This window comes from Dermacentor variabilis, chromosome 6, assembly GCF_050947875.1.
Source record: "Dermacentor variabilis isolate Ectoservices chromosome 6, ASM5094787v1, whole genome shotgun sequence".
NCBI classification, from domain to species: Eukaryota; Metazoa; Arthropoda; class Arachnida; order Ixodida; family Ixodidae; genus Dermacentor; species Dermacentor variabilis.
Window position 1 is genome coordinate 49,650,115 of NC_134573.1, and position 22,834 is coordinate 49,672,948.

A 22,834-nucleotide genomic window follows, 5' to 3' on the forward strand; every position below is an offset into this window, starting at 1 on the left:
GAACATAAGCGTGCAGGCCCATTTCATAAAGGTATTGCACTGATGACTTATAAAATTCATATATCATAATTTCAAGCTTGATCACTGTTCAGTTTCACACCTCTACGTACACTTTCACGAATTGCCTTTGTTGCTGAGCCTGTCAATATTCGTCTGCTCGCAGACGACTGTATCATTTTTAACGATATTAATACTGTTCATGATCAACTATCTCTTCATTTAGCCTTAAACAACATTCTTGAGTGGAGCAACAAGTGGGGAATGAAACTTAACTCTGATAAATCTGTGCTTCTACGTATAACAAACAAAAAACTACCCCTAAAATTTTCTTATTCTACTGGCCAAGATCCCTTGGCCGAAATGAGCGAGTACAAATATCTTGGAATTACAATTACTAACAACCTAAATTGGTATAGCCATATTGCTGCTACCGCCTCCGCTGCGTTCAGAAAGCTATGTCTACTTCGCCATAAGCTTAAACATGCATCCCAAGAAGTAAAATCCTAAGCCTATGCCACATTTATTCGACCCCAATTGGAATGCTCGTGCGTTATTTGGGACCCGTTTACTAAAATCAACATTTACGCCCTTGAAAGGATACAGAGAAGAGCCATACGTTTTATTTTTTCCAAATACGGCCGAGAAGAGTCTGTTTCTGAATTACTGCGGAGAAATGGCTTTCACACCCTTCAAACAAGGCGAAAAATTATACGCCTGCCGTTCCTCTACTCCTTGATAAACGGTAAATTTTCTTTAGATACTAGTCCATACATAACACTTTCCGCATCCAGGAAAACCCGTCATTCCCACCCCCTCACTCTCTCCCCCTACGTTGCCAGGACAAACCTCTTTAAATTTTCATTCTTTCCTCGAACCATAGAAGAATGGAACCTCATCCCTTTCCATCATCTGAACTCACCTGAATCAATTCAAACTCATGTTATTAGTATTTCTTAACTAACATTGCTGTTTCGTGTTATATTGTTTCATTTCTTGAATTTCATATTTTTGCAATTCTGCCTTTTATACATGTACTTTTATTTGTTACCATGCCCCTCCTGCTTGGGCCACACGGCCTGCAGTATGCTGTAAATAAATAAAATAAATAAATAAATATGTCCAGAGTAGATGCCCCGCAATAATGCGTATTGGCGCAGGGGGTTTTTTCTCCATAACGAATCAAGAATTTGACTTGCATCTCGTTCCAAGTATAGACGTACATTATAATATCTATACCACCTCCCTCGGTCCGCCTGAATTTGCCCTTAGGGGAGACGGGGCCGTTCGTCAACAGACAGCGTTGTTGACTTGATAACATTTGTGCAACACCAAAAGGCCTGTAAGCGACTATCTGCTGCTCTGTTTCTAGACGTTAAAGGAGCTTATGATAATGTCACCCATGAAGCCATCCTTAGCACGTTGGAAGCCGTCGGACTTGGTGGTAAGATGTATATGTGGGTGTGCAACTACTTACAGAGGAGACCATTCTACATGCACACAGAAAATGGCCCGACGTCCGAGCATTACGGTAGCCGAGGAGTCCCTCAAGGAGGAGTGCTTAGCCCGACTCTTTTCAATCTCACCCTCAATGGATTAGTTTACAACCTGCCAAGCACCGTACGACTTTCCATCTATGCGGACGACATCTGCATTTGGGCATCAGGTGTGACACGACTTCAGCTTCGTGCTCGGCTTCAGAAGGCAGCCACAATGACATCTTGCTACCTTCGTCAACAAGGACTTGAAATTTCATGCGGAAAGTGCGCAATGGTGGCATTCACGAGGAAGCCAATGTCTGGTTACGGCGTATCTATTAACGGACAACTTATACCATACAGCAGAAGCCACAGGTTCTTGGGAGTCGTAATTGACAGAGACCTGTCTTGGACTCCGCACGTCAATTACGTGAAAAAGCGGCTGACTGCTATCTGTCACCTGTTCAGGTTCCTTGCAGGAAAAAGTTGGGGAGCATCTATACACGCTATGTTACAGTTGTACATGGCGTTGTTCGTTGGATTCCTGCGATACAGCCTGCCTGCAATATCCAACACCTGCAAGACTAACCTGCGTACGATTCAGAGTATTCAAGCCCAAGCCCTTAAGATATGTCTTGGCTTACCACGCAGTGCATCAACGGCTGAAACCATTGCCCTAGCGCAGGATTACGCGATCACGACGCACATTGCCGTTGAGACAATGCGTATGCATCTCAGGCATTATGCTAGGACCCCTTCCCACCACTTGGCGAGCCTCACTGCTGCAAGGCCCTGCTCGACATTTAGCGGTATTGTCAGTGCACATCGTGCGTCGTTTACCTCAGGGTACGCACCTGCGGCCAAGCCAGCGTTTCCTCCGTGGTGTTTGAGCCGTCCACAAGTTGAGATAACGATTCCAGGACTACAGAAGAAGACAGATCTACCGGCCCCTGCTCTAAAACAGCTGAGCTTACTTCTTCTGCATGAAAAGTACAGCAACCACGTGCACATCTATACCGACGGATCAACTACGTCGTGCAGTTCTGGTGGTGCCGTGGTTATAGCAACGCGAGGAATGACACTGCGGTTCAGGACATCGCATGTCACGACCTCAACGGCGGCAGAACTAACAGCCCTGCGTCGAGAACTGGAATTCATTGATTCGGAAAGACCCAGAAAATGGGCTGTGTTCTGTGATTCAAAACCGGCATTACAGTGCACGCAGTCAGTTCTCCGACACGGATGTCATGACCAATTGACATACGAAGTCGTGAAACTTCACCACGATGTCCAACAAAAAGGCCACGAAGTCGTTTTTCAGTGGGTACCTGGCCACTGTGGAATCAGTGGCAATGAGTCCGCCGATAACGCTGCTCGCGCAGCTCATCAAGAAGAGCACAGCATTCCGATTCCGCTTTCGAGGACTGACGCTGCAAGGCAGCTTCGACACCTGGCACGTAGCCTCACAGTGACCGACTGGAACTCGCAAAACTTACGACTTACACGACTACATCGACTAAACCCCTCCCTGGAGCTCCGACCTCCACCCGGACTTCCTCGACGTGAAGCTACGCTTCTCTGTCGCCTTTGGTTAGGAGTGGCCTTCACAAAGGCATACTCTACATTAATTGGGGTGACTGACAGTGCAGCATGCGAGGTCTGTGGCACCGAAGAAAACATCGACCACCTGCTGTGCCACTGTCCAAGATATGCTCTAGAGCGACAAGAACTTGCCAAAGCTTTCCAAAAACTGGACAATCGGCCGCTTTCTGTGCAGGTGCTGCTGGAACACCGCCCCCATCGCCCATCGGCCCATAAAGCGGTGAAGGCACTTTTGTGTTTCTTAAGGACGACGGGTTTGTGCGACCACCTGTGACTATTAAGGCAATTTCTGTAAAACCGCACGCGTCAGCGAACTTGCCACAATTTCATTCTTTCCTTCCCTCCTCTCTCTCCCTGTGATCTTTGCTTTCCCCTTTCCCATTCCCCCGGTGTAGGGTAGCCAACCGGACGTTATTCTGGTTAAACTCCCTGCCTTCTTCTTTTCTCTTTCCTCCTCCTGCCCTTAGGGGGGGGGGGGAATTAACGCAAGCTTCCGTAAAAAAATCTCTACAAGAAATGTCTGGTCAGCCTAGGACCGCAACAATTTTTTTTCTGTACGATGACACTGTTCTTTTATACCGACGCACTTCGAAGCGTGTAAGGATTCTACAAGGGGAGTACGGTAGCACGATTAAAAGACGGGACAAATGGACAGATGCATTACCAACATGCCCACATTGCAAACCTCGTGTAAACATTCTAGGAATTTTATTGGAGCTAAAACGTAAATGTTTTGCAAATTGAATAATAACACCTCGGGTTTTGCTGTGGCATGCATTTGGATAATTTTTTCCAGATATACTGGATATTAAGAAAACAACTTTTCGGAAATCAGGGTGGTTGAAAGTTGCGTTTTTATTCCTACTAGAAAGACCGCCTATCCAAGGATGGAGAATTTATTATTGCCATTTGTGTTAAAATTTAAGACGGAACCTGAGAAATAATCGAAGAAGAGCTCCATAGTGGGGAAAAATGTAGAAGAATGGTTACGGTGTTGATGCACCTCGTCAATGCACAATTTCAGGGTAGCCCATCGTAGTAGTCAAGGCCTGCGTGATCTATCAACAAGCTGTCGTTGCTTAACAGCGCAGCAAGTTCTTGACTGGCTAGTGCGCTCCTTTTTCATAGTTTGGCATTTCGTCCCCCCACCCCCACGTTGGGCCCTATCACGAAAAACTATTGCAGTAGGTTTTTATTCCAATCTCCTGACGTCAAATTTACGTAACCGCCAACGCGAGCATCCGGCGATGTTCCGCAGCGTTGTCTGAACAGCCCAACCAAAGGCTCTCCTCGTTCATAAGAGGTCACTTTCCTTTGCTTTCAAAACGAATAACATTGCCTACATTGAGCAGTTTTTCTTGTCTAAGTGGTTGACAAGACGCGAGGAGCACGCTCAAGTGGAGAGGGTTCGAGAGGGCCAAGCCAGCACACATAAAATAGATAACCGGATAAGATGGAAGTGCTGGCGTCTGCGATTGGTCCGCTTTCCCTTACTTAGCTTGCGGTGGCTGGTCGGAAATTGCGGCGGCATGCAACGGGCAGGTAAAAATACCGCTAAAATGAATCCTCAGCAAAGAAGAGTTGGCAAAGCGATGTCGTATACGTGCAGAAAGGGCTAGATAACGTTATACGGCCGTGCAAACACTTTTATTATACGCAAATAAACAAATCCCCTCCGGCAGGTGCGAGTAGCCAGTGCCTGAACGATCGGCGGCAGCCATCTTCCATTTCTTCTGGAACGGGGCAGTCTCCGTCTATTCAGAAAAAAAATCCAGTTTTGTTCGGTATATTAATGCATCTTTAACGCGTACACGTCACTTTGACGCAATGAGTTTTTGCGGTTTTGTGACGTTCAGTGACAGACAGGTGAAGTAGGTGCAGCCTGAATCCTTTTGACCAATAGCAGAGGGTTAATGGCGAAAAGGCGTTGAATCAGAAATAAGTATTGTTCCTTTCTTTGATTGAATCACGCATAATCAATGTGTACACGTCATGTCAGGTAGGAGCTATCGCGGTTTTCATGACGTCGCATGACAGACAGGGGAAGTGGGGTCGGTCCGAGAAAGTTTTAGACCAATTGCGGAGGGCTGATTGCAGAATTGGAATAGGAAAGTTTGGTATAGCTTTACGTTATGGCGACCCTTGTGTTTCTTTGTATTACCCGCCGCAGTCCCTTATTGGCTATGGAGTTGCTATGCTAAGCATAGGGTCACTGGCGGAATACTGGCCTCACTGACCGCATATCTATGGGAGCCAAATGCAAAAAAAAAAAAAAACGCTCGTGTACCGTGGAGTAGGTACACGATAGAACCCTGGGCAGTAAAAATCATGTCACACTTCCGCACAATGTCGTGCCTCATAATAATTGCATGGTTTTTGCAAGTAAACCCAAAATTTAAATTTTCTCTTCGTTTTTAGCTCTGGTATGGAGCCGTCGTGTTCTTGCGCTGTGCTTGCAGCCTGAGCGTATAACCTATAGCGTATAACCGTATAGCCTGAGCCTGAAGCACAAGAGTAGTGCGAGAATTAGGCAGTCCACGAAACGCGAGTGGGAGAACGCACACACAAAGCAATATCGTGCGAAAACTTGATACATGCTGCGGCAAATGGCAGAAGGCAGCACACGGAACGAAGTCAACTTGCCGATAACACTTGTTCTCAGTCTTCCCAGGACAAACTGCTTCGCTTGAACAATTTCAGTTAGCACATTCGAAGCGAGAATCCAGCAAAAACGAAGAAACCGCATTTGCCCTTAGTTAGTTGCATGACGCTTTCTTATCAGCTTAGCCGAACAGAAGCAGTGTCGGTGCTCTGTTCAGCTACGACGCATTTTCTCGCAGACGCTACCAACGAAGGTGCTTTGGATACAAAAGTTAGTTCCAAAATGCGCGTCGCTACAAAAAGACGGGCGTCGGCGTGGGGTCCCGTTTCCTGGCATTACTCCTCTTAAAAATGCCGTATGGACGAATGTTGAGGGGTGCGTAAGCTGGTGGTCTAGATTTCGTTCATTTCCGTTACCCCAATAATGTTTGCTATTCGTTAATTGCGGAAGGACGAAGGCAAACTGTTCCATTTAAATGTCTTCAATAGCTGCACCGCGATGATCGCCGAGACTGGCAACAAACGGTCACCTCGCGTCTAAGCCGGTACATTGATCACTGATGCGGACAGTGCTGCCATGCGAGTGACTATCCCCTATTTTTTGTGTATACGTCTCTAATCCGTATTCTTCACTCCAAAAACATCATACTTTTGTCTTCGTGATATTGCTGCGTCGACATTGTGACGGCTACTTTCCATAATTGGGTATGTACACTTCGGCAAGTCTTGTGACCAATGTAGTGCACAAATATAAACGTTGCATATCATTTTAGGCTTATACTGACCACCATTACACGTATGTAGGATGTCCCAGCTAACGTTATCCAAGCGGTTCTACGAATAAGATCCCAAAAATAGCATGGCGCGAGATACGATTTCAAGGCCTACCGTTTTCGGTCTCTGGCAAACGAGCACCGTAGGTTTTATGGGCCGTGTACTTCTATCTCCTTTTGTTTTTCGTAGAACAGCCTTGCTATCAATAAGTATAGAAGTGGTATAGATGTGTAGCATTCAATTATTCCCTTGTTGATCTCTTGTTACTCAAATGACCTACAGTAGCATGCCAAGCCTTGCGTCCGGCTAGCCTCTATCACTAAAATTGGTCGCACCAGCGCTGGCGTGTTTTCACTACGGGTTCGTATTCCGGTTACCTTGTGTGACATTCTTGGAATATACAAATTATGTACACGGTGAGTGGGCTATGCGTTGTACATAAAGGGCGATGGTAGTGCTTGTTCAAGGTTGCTTAGCGGTCTGACATAACGCAGCATTAAAATTCCTAGCAGCTTAGCTCACAGGACGAAAATTGAAAGTAATTTATATTTTTTGTTCCCCACTGTAGATTAAGTTTAAGCAGTCTGCACTAATTATTCCATTACTAAAAAGAAGGAATGCTCGCGGCAACTCCAGGAGGCGGTGAACAACAAACTACAAAAAATCGTAAAGAAACCCTCCTTTTGAATACGTGAGGCTGCTTTGCAAAAAGCATTCCAAAACTCATCCGTGACGAAGTCAGATTACGTCCCACATGGCGCTAATATGTAATACCCTTAACATAAAAGGACGTGGAAATAAGCTTCCTATGTGTGGAATATGATTTCGCCATCCAGGAAGAGCATAATAATCCGTTATAGTAAAGCTGACATCATCCAGAGAAACGCTTTCACAGGCATATCGCAATGTAAGGCGTAACTGTAGCTGGCAAGGTTGTAGCCGATAACGCTGATAAGAGCTCGTGTACAATGGGTGCGCGTATCACACCACGTGTTTCAGAACAATAGTCGACAAAGGCGCCCTGGTCTTCCCTATTCTTTACATGCGATGTGGAGGCGTGGCGGGTAGCCTGAGTCAAACGATCACGCCACACGGAGTCATACGTCACAGTCTGATGAACGCTGCAGCAAATCCTCCTCGCACCAAAAGCTGCCCGCCCACGCATGCAATAGACACAGAGCGCTCTGCTCCCGAATTGCAGAAAACGTACCGGCTGATTACAGGGTTAAGTAGGGCGAACGCAATGTGCCAAGTCTCGGGTTTGAATTGACGCCACCTTCTGTATTGTCCAGCTTGGTATGCGCGCTATCGTTTGCTATACGTTTACCGTGTGCAACTCCTTGAAGTTCCCGAACTTGAAGAGAAGGTCAATGATGTTCACTTCTTTCTTTGCGCGCGCTGCCTCTGCGACGGGATTGACGGCCACCGAGATGCACAGTAGCATTACAGCTGCAAGGGTAGCTGTCCTTGCTGCGGCGTGCATGGCGATGCCCTGCAAAAAAAAAAAGAAACGTTGCGATTTTACTGCCGTGGGCACTAAAAGGTTGAAGACATACTTCGTCCAACTCCGCGCGTGTCATTTTTGATGCGCTCAATCTGGCACCTCTAAACTCCTATTATTGCACGGGAAAGTAGCGTTGATCTTGTGTGATCTTTTGTTTTTCTTTTGTATTTCTTTTGTTTTTGTTTAATTGCTGGACAACTTGTCACTTCGTGGTAGTGCAGGAAATCAACTAACAATTATTTATTTGCAATACTAAAAGTATGTCAACTGGAAGATATTTTGTAAAGGTGGGCATTTTCTTTAAATTTTCCTTCAGGTTAAATGCTGTTCGTGATATGTAGGGTTAAGCAGCAATTACTGCTCATAAAAATACGCAATACAGCTCTGAATAAAATAAAAAATGGTAGTGGCCTGATAGCTTCTGCCAACAATATTTTATTTCGAAGAAAATCAAAGGAAAATTTTGTCGCATTACGATTATGACGGCTGCTGAATATCATATAAGAGTAATGCGAAATAAATAAATAAATAAATAAATAAATAAATATCTTTTAGGAGAACCAATACGTGTCGTCTATAAAAAATTGTACGTGAGACCCAGTTAAAAGAGTAAACTAAGTCCGCATGTAGTCCTGAACACACTGGATTATGAGCAAGAGGTGATGGCAAATCCCACCCCACAGCACACTGAGGACAAATACGTATGCCTGCACGGTGTTCCATGAGGTGAACAGTCATTGTGTGGCTTTGAACCACACCATTGGGCTAAGGAAAAACACGGGGAAGGCGGGAGATGGAAATTCAAGATGAGCAAAACGAGAACAAAGTAAAAGCGGGAGTCAACGTTTCAACAAGTGGACTTGAATTTTTCAAGGCCTTGCAAGAGACAAGTCCACTTGTCGAAACGTTTGCTCCTGCTTTTACGTTGTTCTAGTTTTGCTCGTCACCATTGGGCTAACTGGCATGCGCCCGAATCACATGTGGTACCACATGACAATATTATCTGATTACCGGCATTGAACTGGTTGCAATATAGACTATTGTCATGACTTCTTCGTTCCATCCTACAGCACTTCAGACTTTAAACTGAATCATGGAGCCTAGAGATATGCAAAGAAGGAAAATGCACGGGACAAAAGATTTTGATTATTTGGATATCTGTGCCGCCTTAGAAGTATGTTTTCGACTGCCCTTTGGAGTACTCAACGGGTAATCTTAAATCAGATCTATGAGCTTGAGAGACTGAAAGGTAGTGATTTAGCTACCTCATGTTTGTGCATAAATAATAAATTCCACATATTTTCAACTTGTGCATCGTTCTCCGGCCTTTCGTATGATCGCCTTGAACACATGAGAGTATTTATTGGCAGAAAATATGAGATGCGTCGAAACCGGAATATATCTTTGCCATAGCTATGTTTCCATTAGAACAATGTTATTATAGGTATGTTTATCCCGACTGCATATAAAAAAGAGTAACAGTGAGGTCGTATTACGCTTGTCTTGTGTCGACGGAGTCCATTCTATGTCAGTAAATGTTCCAAAACAATAACACCACCGCAGAAGCTCAGGCTCCCAAGGCTACGTTGCACGCGTGTTCTGTGTGATACACGCTGTCGCCTCCCTTACAGTGTTCCATTTACAACGTGTTTTTTTTGTTCCATCGTTTCTTGCACCTTATTTAGCTTCTTGTGAAGTTTATTTGTTCACCTACAAGTTCCGGCCCTTGCTGGTTAGTGCTGGTAGAATAAATCAACCGCGCATTTTTCTCTGAAATAAAATTTTGTTTTCCTCGTGACAGTAACACGAAGCTTCAAACGAAACCCATAAGAGTTTATCAAGGACATAAAGGCGAATGTTTCCTTAGAAATCAGCGATAGCGTTGGCGTAGTCCCTCAGTCCAAGAAAAATGCGTCACGGTCCGGATATCGAACTCCCGACCAATGCACTTCGGGTGCTGCAGCGCGAGCGTACGAGCTAACCGCGATGAGAGCAGGTTGCATCGCAAGGCGGAGTTGTTTTCCTCAACTCGAAGCACGGAGTCATAGATTAGGCAAATAAAGGGGGCCTATATCAATGGGCGATATATCAAGGCACATTACGCACGTCCTCTCTATTTTTATGAACTCACAAGCCGCGCTAGCCCTGGGTCTGAACACCAAAGGAATAATGTCGAAGTGCCGGGGTTATCCTGCCGATAACGGAAGTGTTAAGCTTCTTTCTCTCGAAAACTTTCTTAACACGCCGTTGAAGGTAGCCTTGAAAACGTTATATAGGACAGGTGCTGTGAGCATATATAAAGGGCTAATGTAGTAGCACAAGTGTGTGATTAGCCGCATGATTTAGTAAAGCAATGAGCGGGCTAGTTGGTGGATGTTCATGATTATATTGCGCTTAGTGTTACACCGACTAACGCGAAGGACCGGGCGTGGACGTACGTAGCCCGAACTACCCAATGTTTAATACTGGTCAAGAACGCGCTTATATACAACGAGCATATACAAGAAATATGGGAGGCACTGGTGACAGCAAAATAAAAAAAAAGATGTGCGTAAGCACTCCGTCCATCGCGCTTATCGAAGCTGAGGTCAAGTTTGCCAGGGCGAACGGGTGCAAGTGAACGATGTATTTCCGGCCCAGAGTATCATCACATGTCATCACCTTGTCATATCTTTCCATATCGCCTCCTCCCCCCCCCCGCTCCATATCTTCTTGTATATAAGCGCGTTTTTTGAATAGTAATAAACAGTTGGTAATTTGCGCTACGTACGTCAGCGTCCTGTCCTTCACGTTCGTCAGTGTAACACTAAGCGCAATATAACCATGAGCCACGTGATGTACTACGGGAAGCTTGAACAATTCAGCTAACCTCCCCGCCTTTCCTTCTTCCCTTCTGTCTTTTTTTCTCTTTAAGAATCGAGGAGTTGAGTCTCATAGACGAGCAGGCGCCCAATTTAGAAAGGAAACTTCCCAATGATAATTTCAAGCATTATAGAGAGAACGTGGAAGAGCATAGAAAACGAATGATTTCATGTCCAGGGCTGGGATGTGCAAAGAAGCTTGCGATATCTTCCCATCTATGAAGAAGGGGCCAAATTCAGGCCGCTTTTAGTTACTAAGTGATGCTCCCCGTTGACGGACCCCCTTGTAATGATGTGTCTGTCACCACTCTTGGATAGCAGCCAATCTTATGAACAGTTCTACCGTAACTACTTTCTCATGAATGCGGGCTTCCAGAAAAGATGCCTTGCTTGCCTTTCGATGTATTTCAAACATACCTGAAGGACCACGCTCAATATGTAATCATAAATCAGAAGGTATGTAGTAAAATGCCAATGCAACGCGGTGTACCTAAAGGATACATCTTAGAGCCAATATTGTTTCTTGTCTATATCAACGACATAACCACTCTACCAAGATGTAGTAATAGACGAAGACCAGACGGCCATGTCTTTTGCAGGAAGAGCAAAATAATGTTTAAAGATTGCAGTGAACACTTATTTTGTGAAGCCGTTTACGTGGCTGTAAAATAATAACAGCTTAAGGCCACGATATGGACACAAAGTCTGGAATAAACCAAGAAACAAGCATGGTCGTAGCCAGATCAGTACAAAATTTCATAATTATATACCTTCTCAGGAAAATAAAGGTCTATCCCTTACAGTTCATGTTGGCAAACTCAGGAATGACATTTCCAAGGATTACAGCAGTTTACATACAATATAGCAAAACATCTCCACCTTGATAAAAATAAATTTTCGACATTATTCATTCAACTTCAAGTTAAGCTATACTACGTTCGTATAAAGGGCAACAATAAACATGAACTTTGACAAGAGGACATATTTTAAAAAAAAAATAGATTACATATGAACGTGAAAACTATTATGGTGACGCAAAAGTTACGCAGAAATCTGCATTTAACTAAGTACAGCGTGTTGGAAGCAAATCAAGTACTTTATTTCAAGCTCGCCCAGGGCATACACAAGTGCAAGTTAAACAGTGAGGTTTGTAACAGTACTAGCGGATATGAAATGCCAAATCTGAAGAAAATACAGCCACTAATCAGAACCAAGTATAGGGGGGAGGACTTGCGTTAATCATGGAGCTAAATGGATAAAAAGACATCGTGTCAACTCATACTTTTGCAAAGCACTAGATCTTATGAAAGAAGAGCTGCGTTAGGTTGCTAATGAGAAACAGTGTTCCTATTTCCTTCATCAAGAAAAGTTGGATCTGTGAAAAGGTGCGCTTACTTTTCTGTGAGGAAAAACAGGCCTACGAAAGAACACTTTCTGTGTGGGCCCAACCTTACATATTGTATGGGCAGCTTTTTCTAACATGCACTGCTCAACATATATTAGTGAGGCCGTCTTCGCCTTTTTGAGGGCTCGCGGTCCATTGAGGATGTGCCCAGGTCTACCGCTCGACTGACACGGGCAGCATGGGCTGACGGAGGCCTCTGTGGGCCACGCTACGCTGTGCACTCTGGGCGTGTGCTTGAGAGTGCTTGAAGCTTCCGCAAAGTGTTTATGTAAGGCATACGCTTGCTCTTTGTGTTTTTAAGATTAGATTTTATTATGAAACACTTTTACGCTCAATATATTATTGATGCACTACGTCGATCGCAAAACATAAACTTGCGTGACTCATAACTTTGCTTTCCACTTGTTCTTCACTTTTGTGCACAGCTTATGGCTTGTAATAAGTATATAGCATCAAAATAACATGGTCCGCTTTCTACTGGAATGTTTAAATAGTATAGTCAAGTTAAATATCGTGTAATTGTAAATTGAAAACATGGCAGGCTTAGAAGCTATTAGACTGGGAAGGCTTAGGAGTGAGCATCAACGGCAAATCTCTCAGCAACCTCCGGTTTGCACATGACATTTTCCTTTGCAGCAACAATGGGGACGTATTATAACAAATGATTGAAGACCTTAACCGAGATAGCGTAGGAGGGGAGTTGAAGATTAGTACGCAGACGACAAATATAATGTTCACTAGCCTGGCAAGAAAACAAAAATTTATGATCGTCAGTCAGCTTCTAGAATCTGTGCTGGAGTACGTTCATCTATGCCTGCTACTCACAGGCGACCCTGACCATCAGAAGGAAACTCACAGAAAAATAAAAACGTACTGGGGTAGATACGACAGGCGTTATCAAATAGTCACTCCAGGAGCTTACCATTCTTGTTGAAAAGAAAAGTGCGCAATGATTGAATTCTACCGGTGCTGACATATGGGGCAGAAACTTGGAGGTTTACAAAGAAGCTCGAGAACAAGTCAAGGGCCACGCAAAGAGTGATGGAAGGAAAAAATTTATGGGGTAACGTTAGGAGACAGAAAGAGAGCAATGCGGATCAGAAAGCGAACAGGGATAGCCGATGTTCTAGTTGACATTAAGAGAAAGAAATGCAACTGCGCAGGCCATATAATGCGTATGGTAGATAACCGGTGGACCATTGACGTTACAGGATGGGTGGCGAGGGAAGGGAATAGCAGTCCAGGACGGCAGAAGTCTAGGTGGGATGAAGACATTAGGAAATTTGCAAGCGCAATTCGGAATGAGCTAACGCAAGACACGGGTGATTGGAGATCGCAGGGAGGGTCCTTCGTCCTGCAGTCAATATAAAGATCCGCTCATGATGATGGTGATCACGAATTTTAAATTACTTGCTCCTTTTCATGAACAGGAATGTATTAATTGTGCTGCCCATTCTATCAGCATGCACTACCATTATGTCAAACTACGACACGTCCAAACGGCTTTTGCCATTCCATGAAACAGGGGAGGGTTCAGTATATTACTTTTAGTCCCGGCCTCCGTTCTGGTCTTCTAAGAAGGAAATGACTGAGGTAGATATCTGAAAAGTCAACAAGCCTAGGAGCGTTTTGCCAATATAGTTGTTTCATCAAAATCGATGCTCTAGGTGGGGAGGGTTGCCAGCACACACCACAGAATATTACCAATGGCATTACAAGACCTAGACACGTTCGTAAAAACGAACGCAGATCTTTAATGTTGTGAGCCACTGGTACATACGATGCACACCAACCTGTATTGGCTAAGAATAAGGCAGATAAAAGTAAAGTAAGCAATATATTAGAAGCAACGCCAAAGGCTGGCAGGGAATAAATATGTTAGAATGAAATTTATGGGATTAGAGAGCATAAAATAGGAACAGCGAAAGAATAAATCAAGAACATAAAAATAAAGCAGATCCAAACATTCATATTGAAAATTGTACGTATACAAACATTTGCCTCGAGCATGTCAATAAGAGAGTAAAATATTAAGAGAGTAAAATAAGTGATGGCGTTTTCCTTTCCATAACTGCACAGAGGGTTCTAAGTGACGCCGTCATGGATGAGTCGGGATTAATTAGGATTACCTGGGGTTATTTAACGTGCCCGCAAAGCACAGCACATGTGCGTTTTCCCGTTCAACTCCGATCGTGATTCTCGGCTGCCGGGACGGAGAAATGAACCTGCCACCAACTAAAATAGTACGTTTATTACACCCGCCTATCTTATATACTGCAAGCGTGGAAAGTATGCCGGTTGTAACACCATCTTGAATAGCTCATAGTACGTTGACTTGCAGTCGGTAGAAAAAAAAACATTTTTGGTTGCTTCCATACATGAGTTCTGTATTCAAGGAGGACGCACTCACCAAAGTTGTCGCGTTAGTAGCATCCGCGACGAGCGGCAGTGCTTCGCGAACTCCCTTTGCTCGTGCGCACGACTGCCGCACTTGCATGCCGCGATGCCGGCGCAGCCAACAATTCCGACTCGCCTCTAATAACAAAAGCTACAGTGACACCTTGAATAAGAATGAGACACCGGTGGAAACGCGATACGCCGGCAACGAGAGAGCAGGTCTAGGTGACCTGAAATGCTTTCGCCGCCTTGAATGCTCCTGATTACGGCTCGCCGAGAATAATCGTGGGGGCGTGACAGGCAACGAAGTGACGATTCTACACCAAAGCGAATGCCATCAATTGCTATTTCTTTAAGGATATAGATACGACGGAAATATTGTTTCAATTTGCCTAAATACGGAAGGCATTCTCACATTATGGGGCTTTTTGCAATAGTGCCTCGAAATGCTTTTGGGTAACCGAAACCTCATCTACAATGTACGCATCCTGCTTTCTGTTCATGCTTCCATTATATTATGCGCGCCGGCTCTTGTGTCCTTAACTTTAGACGCAGTATTTCCACAACTGCCCATTATCTGACTGATTTCACTAACGTTAGCTTCGCAATCGCTCAAAAATCACAGCTGTAATTTGTGAGCGTCCCAACTAACTGAACCTTTCTCGTTACAGCCAAATATATCATTTAATATAACTATCACAAAGGGACTCAAGGCAATATAGGGACACTAGAAAGAGTATCATATTATTGCAAGTATTAAACAGTGTATGTGTTGTTCTATCTTCAAAGTCCATGTTTTTTTACTTGGGAAGGCCACTTACTTCCATTCCCACGCCCCTCAAAAGCATCTATTTTCAATAAATATATCTGACAGGCCGAGCATTCTTAACCGCGGTATTCACTTCATTATCACATCTATTGTGACAACACAGTGTGCGCTGTAATGTCGGACGCGCTCATATTCACTCTAGGCCGGCCTGACACTGTATGTCAACTCCATGAAGTGCTGATACAAGCGCCATCATATCATGTTATCATATCTGACAGCATGCTATCTTAAATGCGCCCTTTCAAACACATTGTTGCCTACCATCAGTGTACACTTCGTTTATCTTCATCGGCGCAATTGCAATCTACTGTCGACCCCTCTCGCGATTCAGTTGTTTACCCTTCAGCTTTCAACCCCCATGTTTGAATTGGCCGGAGGTGATAAAATGTATTCGCTTCAGAGCTGCGAAGATTCCCTTAAGCGTCTGGTTTCTAGCATATTGGTTATATATGTCGTGGCTGTCATCAGTATATAACGGCAAACAATACCCTGACACAACGCTTTTATTTTCTTACCACCAGTATTTCAGTCTTGTCTCGCTTCCCATGTAATTGTTGTCGTTTCACAATATTTTCATGAACTAAATTCAAGTTCAACATTAGAACCTTCTTTGCCGGAACCATGGCCTGATTACGAAGCTCGCCATAAAGTGAGATACCGGATTCATTTTGGCCACCCGAGGATCTTCACCGTGCACCTGAGTCGATGTAATGAGCTTTATGGCATTTAATGCAGCCGCCGCGACAGGGATCGAACATGTGACCATGAGAGTGGTTGGGCAATGTCAAAGCCACTAAGTTACTGCGGAGGGATATTTTCATAAACCCATCGCGCATATTCAAAATGCCCAGTCGCGTGGCGACACTGGCAGGTCCGGCATCTTGGTCACAGCGCAACTGCGAGGCTCGCTGTATGCTAGGAGGCAGGGCGATCTTCGTCGTGAGGCTACCCAGGACTCTCAAACGCAACAAGCGCCTTCATAGGCCATTGCCATCGAGGAACAGCGAAATTCGCGTTGCTGCCACACGAATCAACGAAGACAAGCCACCTTTGTATATCCGTGCGGACGGCACTGACGAGGGGCGTACACCTTGGAACTTGGAAGCCCACGCCGAGCCTCCCTTTCACCATAACCACAACATGCGCCTCGCAATTCACTTGTGTGCCCTAAAAACGGCTCATAAGCTATTCTGTTCTCAAGAGAAGCGTTTGAAGCAAACCTTGCAATAGAACAAGATACCCCGGATGCGTTGCATCCGCAAGAAATCGAGTCACATGTAAAAGAAATGAAGCAACCGTACCGCAGAGCCATTCGCCTAAGCTGATAATAAAGTGCCAAGAACGTAAGTACTGAGAAGTGTCGTTTCTCGGCAACTGGTCCCATTCTGCTTTCGACTGTGCGAAGTGAAATATTAAGCAAGTGCGATTGCATAAATATTTCCTGTGATGACGCCAGACAAACGTGATCGGTAATTTGACTTGGTTGCGTGTGATACTTTCCTAGGTTGGACACTCCACGTACCAAGTTTTGGCACGATAGGGCGTTGCGCACTTTCTCTCGCTCACGTTTTGTGCATGATTAATTTTCGCATTGCTTTCGTGTACGTTGAGGACTCCTATTCACAATGGAGATCAGCAAACGCGTGGGTAGCCGCACTGGGATAGTATGTTAATCCCACCGTCCGTAAAGAAGAAGCACGAGGTGAGCAAAAAATGCAGAAGCCCGGAAAACGAACGCACATACGATGGGGCAGCAAGCTGCGTGATGACGCCACGAGAGCCTGGGGACTACAGTGGACGCGCCTTGTCTTTCGTCATTCGTTTCGTGCGGCGTATACTGAGGGTGTGCTACAGTGGCAGTGTGCGACGGCGCAGCAACCTGTTTCAATTTAGTTTTTTCTCCTCCGCTAGGCAAAACCTTCTTCAGTGAAATTTGGAGCGCTCTCTTTAAATCCTTGTGAATACATGGCAATAATACATGGTCCAGATACGCGCACGTACTAAGGTGTCAGAGGGCTTTTTTTTCTTTCGGTGCAAATTAAGATGTAGTTTTCACGAGTATCGCGCTGCCTTCTCGTAAATTTCTTTCATAAACTTTTAGAAGGTTTAAAAATATTAGATCTCCTAGAGCAAAATGTGCGTCACTACCAAGGAAAAGGTGTTATTTTTTTTAATTATTACTACTGCATTGGTAAAATATATTTTACTTTATCAAATGCTTCATGCTCTTACAAGTTTCGGCTGGTAAAGGCGCCAGAGAAAACGAAGGTCAAGACAAGGAGGCGAGAAGTATCAGAAGGCGCACTAACTAAATTTCTTGGAGAGGCAAAAGAAATGCAGGTTTTGCCACAATCAACCGAAGTACAAAGGGATGGAAAATAGAATGAGAACACGCCTACTGCACGCAAGGATTTTTTGCTCAACCTCGTACGCCTTCAGGAAAAAATGCTGTCGAGTGCAAATAAACGGCATCAGTTAAGGCGGAGTTGTCTTTCCAAAGGAGACATTTCTTCCGCGAAGAACCACGCGCCTCATGGAAGTAACGAAAAATTTGAAACAACCGCCTTTCGTACCCGCGTGCATAAATGGGCCTCGCGGTCGTATCCGGCTCTGTAGCGCTGTGCCGTGTCGCTTATGCTCTGCGCGAACCTCGGCTCATAATGAACTCAACGCTGGCTGACCACACACGGTGCAGCGACCCGGAACACAAGAAAGTCCGCGTTTACGGTTGCCACCTCACGCGCTTGCCGCTTCTTGCGTAAAAACTGGATTGTACTAGAATACGGCTGAGTGAGACGATCGGCAGGGCGGCGCATGATTTGAAGTGATGCGCGCGACGACAAAAAATACTGTGGCGGCGCCGGAATCGAAGTGCATTAGTCCACATCAAGGTCGAGCCGTTGGAAACTGCTGGCGAGACTTTTCGGAAGGGTCATTCGTACTACTTCACGCGCTTGTCCATACGTTCAGACCGCTGAAGCGGCATACATAATTGCACATGACACGTATTTATGTCTTAGGAAAAGACGCCTTTCATCCTCTTCTTTATTTCATATTTTGTTTTGTTATAGCCGTTCGGCGATTGCGCGTGCGCTGCGGCTGCAGTGACGGCTTTTATTCTACTATGTTATTGTACGGTTACCGTTGGAGAACAAAAGAGCTCGTGTTCTTCAGTTTACCTGCACGTTAAAGAACCCAAGGCGGTGAGAATTGAACAGACTGCTTCATAATCATTTCCCCAGACGTAAAACGCCAGAATTTGTCTCATTAAGAAAGAATAAAAAAACAAAGGAAGTATATATAGCTTAGATCTCCGGCTTTTTTCTAGTAGGGTAAATCAAAAAATTATTATTGAGTCTGATTTCTGAGAAAAACAAGTTAGGCTTATGTTATATTGCATAACAAAATGAAATGCCGCTCCCGAATGTACGTTCGTTCAACTAACGAGCTTCTGTATTATGATCGGCTACTTTTAGTTATCTAGCGCACTATCGTAAGGACAATAATGAAGCAATTAAAGGAACGGCATGTCATACATACACGTACAGATATTTGTATATCTGCTGTGTTCGTTGAGGAAGATAAGCGTGGTACCACATTGGACACCCAGACTGTCAAGAAATGTTTTTTTTACTTGCCTGAATCAACTTCACAGATATACAGACTGCTAAAAACGGGTCGCTTATATTGAATGACCGCTAGGAACTTGCTCAGAGGAACCGATTGGCACCCGTGCGTTAATTCTGTCAGGAACGGGTGCGGCGCTGCGCAAGAGCCACAACTCTCCAGCAGCACGACCATTCGTAATAACAGTCCTCACTTGCATCGGCCCCTCACCTTCGAGACTTCAAAAATGCTATTATGCGATAAATGCGAACCGAAACGGCTAATAGATAATTTTAATAGGGAATTCTGAAGTCGAATACGATCTGAATATCAAATACCATTAGATTAGAGTGTACGTTTCTACTTCATTTCGCCTGCTGGCACGTTAAAGGAGATTACCAGACAAGCCGCGGAGATTACTTTGGTAAGGACTTCCCGGTCTCCCCGATTCAATTTGAGTACATAGGCAGTATATTTTCCCTAACACTGTTTTTTATATTAACGTCAAATAATTGCTTTGATTCCTTTTCTCGGAATGTCGATTGCTTCACCTGGGGCCGGTGCAGGTTTTAAAAGAAACGCGCTTGTTCCGGTGGGGAGTTTTCAGTTTTTCAATCAGTGCATTTAGAATATTGAATAACGTCTCTCTACATATATGTCGGGGATATATATGTCTATGTACCCTTAGATTTACCTAGAAGTGTATTGGTCATCTGCATCTCTTCGCGCCAGGCAGTTAATAAACTTGGTTTCTTTCCCTATACTATTGTTCCCCTTGATCATTGTCCCTGATCAATATTCCACCAACAAGAAGCATGCGTAAAATGACACGATATCAAAAAAATTTTCTTTAGCAGCTTCATGTTTCAGACAGGCGGCTTCTCTGTCAAAAATTACGCGTTACTTTCAAAAGCAATGTTAAAAATAGCAATTCACGTGGCTAAATCTACAATTAGTGTCTGCCGATGCGGCTGCACCAAAGCAAGGAAAACCATAAAACGTTTTACTGCACAGATTTTCTTCTACGAGAAAAACTGGGCGTTCGCCAGCGTCCGTGCAACAAACACGTGCTCGCTAGCAGAAGATGCACCTGACAACGGCAGCCAAATTGAAGAGACCATCTTGTATAACCCATACCTCAGATATGTGTACGAAGCCAAAAAGCGTCAATATAAATTTGCAGTTGAAAGAAAGCACCATTATTTGAGCGTACGGGCGCAATCGGTCTTAGCGCTCGCAGTGCAATAACGTTCAATACGCCGCGAAGCGCGCCTCCGCCACAATCCAGTTCGCTCGCAGCGCCCTCGCACAAATTTTCCACACGCGGCGCCTCAGCAGCGCCATTCGGCCTCTTTGCTATGTGGTCTAGTATACTCTTCACGTACGTTTCGCAACTTTGCGCCACGTTCTTCAACTGGTCATGACGTCTAAATGTCTGGTGACATTTCGAGCGTGCAGTACAGTTGTGAATTTCACTGGTGAGCTAAACAGAATATCATCAGCTATTTACAAGACACAAGTGTGCTCGCCGGACAAGCCTGCGCCTCCCGTGAACTTGCAGGTAATTAAACACCATATTCGCTGCGCTTGAAACTAAATTTACTGCTCGTAAAGCGTAGGTAGTTACAGTCCAGGATTGTTTGTAGCGTACGCAACGACCAATTATCTCTCTCGGTTCACTGTACGCGCATGGCTTGTTGACTTTGCGACATGTTGAAATGCTTTTGCTCTTGCTTCTTCGTCGTTTGAAGTAAGAGCTGCATCGCTCTAAATTTACCGTTTTTGTTGTCGCTGGCTTTCCCGGTTGCCGCTTGTGACCAAACACTGCCACTGCACTTCTGCTGCGTAATAATTCGCCTTTGTGTAATAATTACCATCCGTAAACAATTACGCTTCTTGCTCGTCCAACCGGCACATTTTTCAGACTACATAAAGATGGCGTTGATAATGCATTGATGCCGACACTTGTTGCTCATTAGCTTTATCTAACCGGAACCAAGTTGTGCAATGGCTCTTCCATGATCGCTGCTCATACACATTGTAAGCTTCCTACGCGTGACATTAGCTTGTTTATTGCATTTCGTGCTTATTCCTTTGATGACACTTATTGCTTGCTTAGTAATGCTGCTTAATGTTGCTCATAGTACTGGTGTGTAGTGGTTACTTAAGGCCCCAGTGCATGCTTTGTGACCATCAACTGCACGCGCACTGGTCCTGAAGCTCACAATTAATTTCAAATAACGTGATGTGCCCTTGCGTGTGCACATACTTGCTGTAAAAGAAAATAGTGCATATCTGCACACCCGCCAGCATGTTTGTATTCTGGCGCATTCCAAGCTGGTCTCCTCAGTTATGCTAACGTTTCTCATGCAGCGTACTAGAAATAATTTTCGTGCAGTGGCTACACCTGTGACATTGCGGTGTCGTTTAAAGTAAAATTTTTAGTTTTGGCATTTCCGGTCTGCTGACAGAGGTAAAAACTTCCTCCTTGATTTCTTACATGATTTCTTGTGTGTAAACGAATTTCTTTAATTTCTGCTTTTGTTCGCTAGGGACCAATCTGCTTTTCACCTAGTGTTTGTAACATTGAAAAAGCAGCACCTCTTGGCAGTCAAAAGGTTGAACAAGCATGTTCTCGTAAACCGGTCACTCCGAGGACACTCTTGAGAGTGTCTTCTAATTAGTTTTCAAGGTGGCGATTATTCTCTTATTTCTTACCAAAGGCTATGACTTTCATAATGCTGCACAAAGTCCGTGAAACACAGTATGGAGTGTTATCATTTTTGCAAGCCAGTATAAATAGTCAATGATTTGCTGCTGAGTTGTACAGAGTGGATGTCTGTTCAATTGCAGTTCACCTTTTTGAGCTGTATCGAAGCGTAAAAATCAGATTGATTGGTACAAATGTTATATGGGCTGCATGATTGAGCCCACACAGAATGGAAAGTTTTGACTCGACTCTTTCTTGCAGAAGCGCCCTAAAAAAACCCACGTGGTCCATAAAGTTGCCACACACACTACGGCATGCTTCATGACCATATTTTGGCTTTGGCGTGTAAGACCTCATTACTTATTTTATTCTTTGCAGCGCCCGGATGCCTCACCCGGTGTCTCCAGTGACATTCGTGGGCACTACCCTGCTGGAAGCAACAGCCCTTCATGTGCTGCTTGAGTCGATTACAATCGATCACGATGGCCTTCTTTCTGCCCTGGCAATGTAGATTGCCCTGTACTGGGCATTTCACATAGTTCTTTTTTCCCGCCGAATACACAGAGAACAATTGGTTTAATATGCCGCATAGTCTGTGTTCAAAGGGGTGTGCGGCCAGCTCCGCTTGAACATGTGGCACAGGTGTTGCTGCACTGAAAAATAATAAAGCGTTCCTTTGTTTCAATTAGTTCATATTTTGTATTACAAGCACCCAAACAGCTCTGGTCATGTGCAGGGAGTCTGAAAAGCACGTTCGAGATAAAAAATTCAACCCCATAAGGAGTAACTACAGGTATGGAGAGCTGAGCAGTTCATCCCATGCGGAGTAACGGAAAGAACGAGCAGTTGGTCCTCAGAGAGTAACTGCAAAGACCAACAGTTAGTCGTGAGGGAGCAACCTGCGAGACCAATATTTCATCCTGCAAAGGAGGATGAAACTCTAAGAACAAAGGTTGGTTCAATTAAAGGACCGTCTCTAAGTGAGTAACTACTAGGAGAGAAACAGTTCGCCACATTGCCGTTGCTCCCTAAAAGGTCTAATGGTTGTGGTGAAGCAGTTAACCCCTCAA

General features: G+C 44.5%; 1 protein-coding gene across 1 annotated transcript in view; it reads right to left on the reverse strand.

The window, feature by feature from the left end:
- Nucleotides 1-22,834, reverse strand: part of LOC142586120 (sphingomyelin phosphodiesterase 1-like) — a 106,951-nt gene that overhangs the window by 68,525 nt on the left and 15,592 nt on the right. Inside the window, exon 3 of the mRNA XM_075697374.1 lies at nucleotides 7,780-7,944. Within this exon, the coding sequence (XP_075553489.1) occupies nucleotides 7,780-7,944 (165 nt within the window). The remainder of the gene's footprint in view (nucleotides 1-7,779; nucleotides 7,945-22,834) is intronic.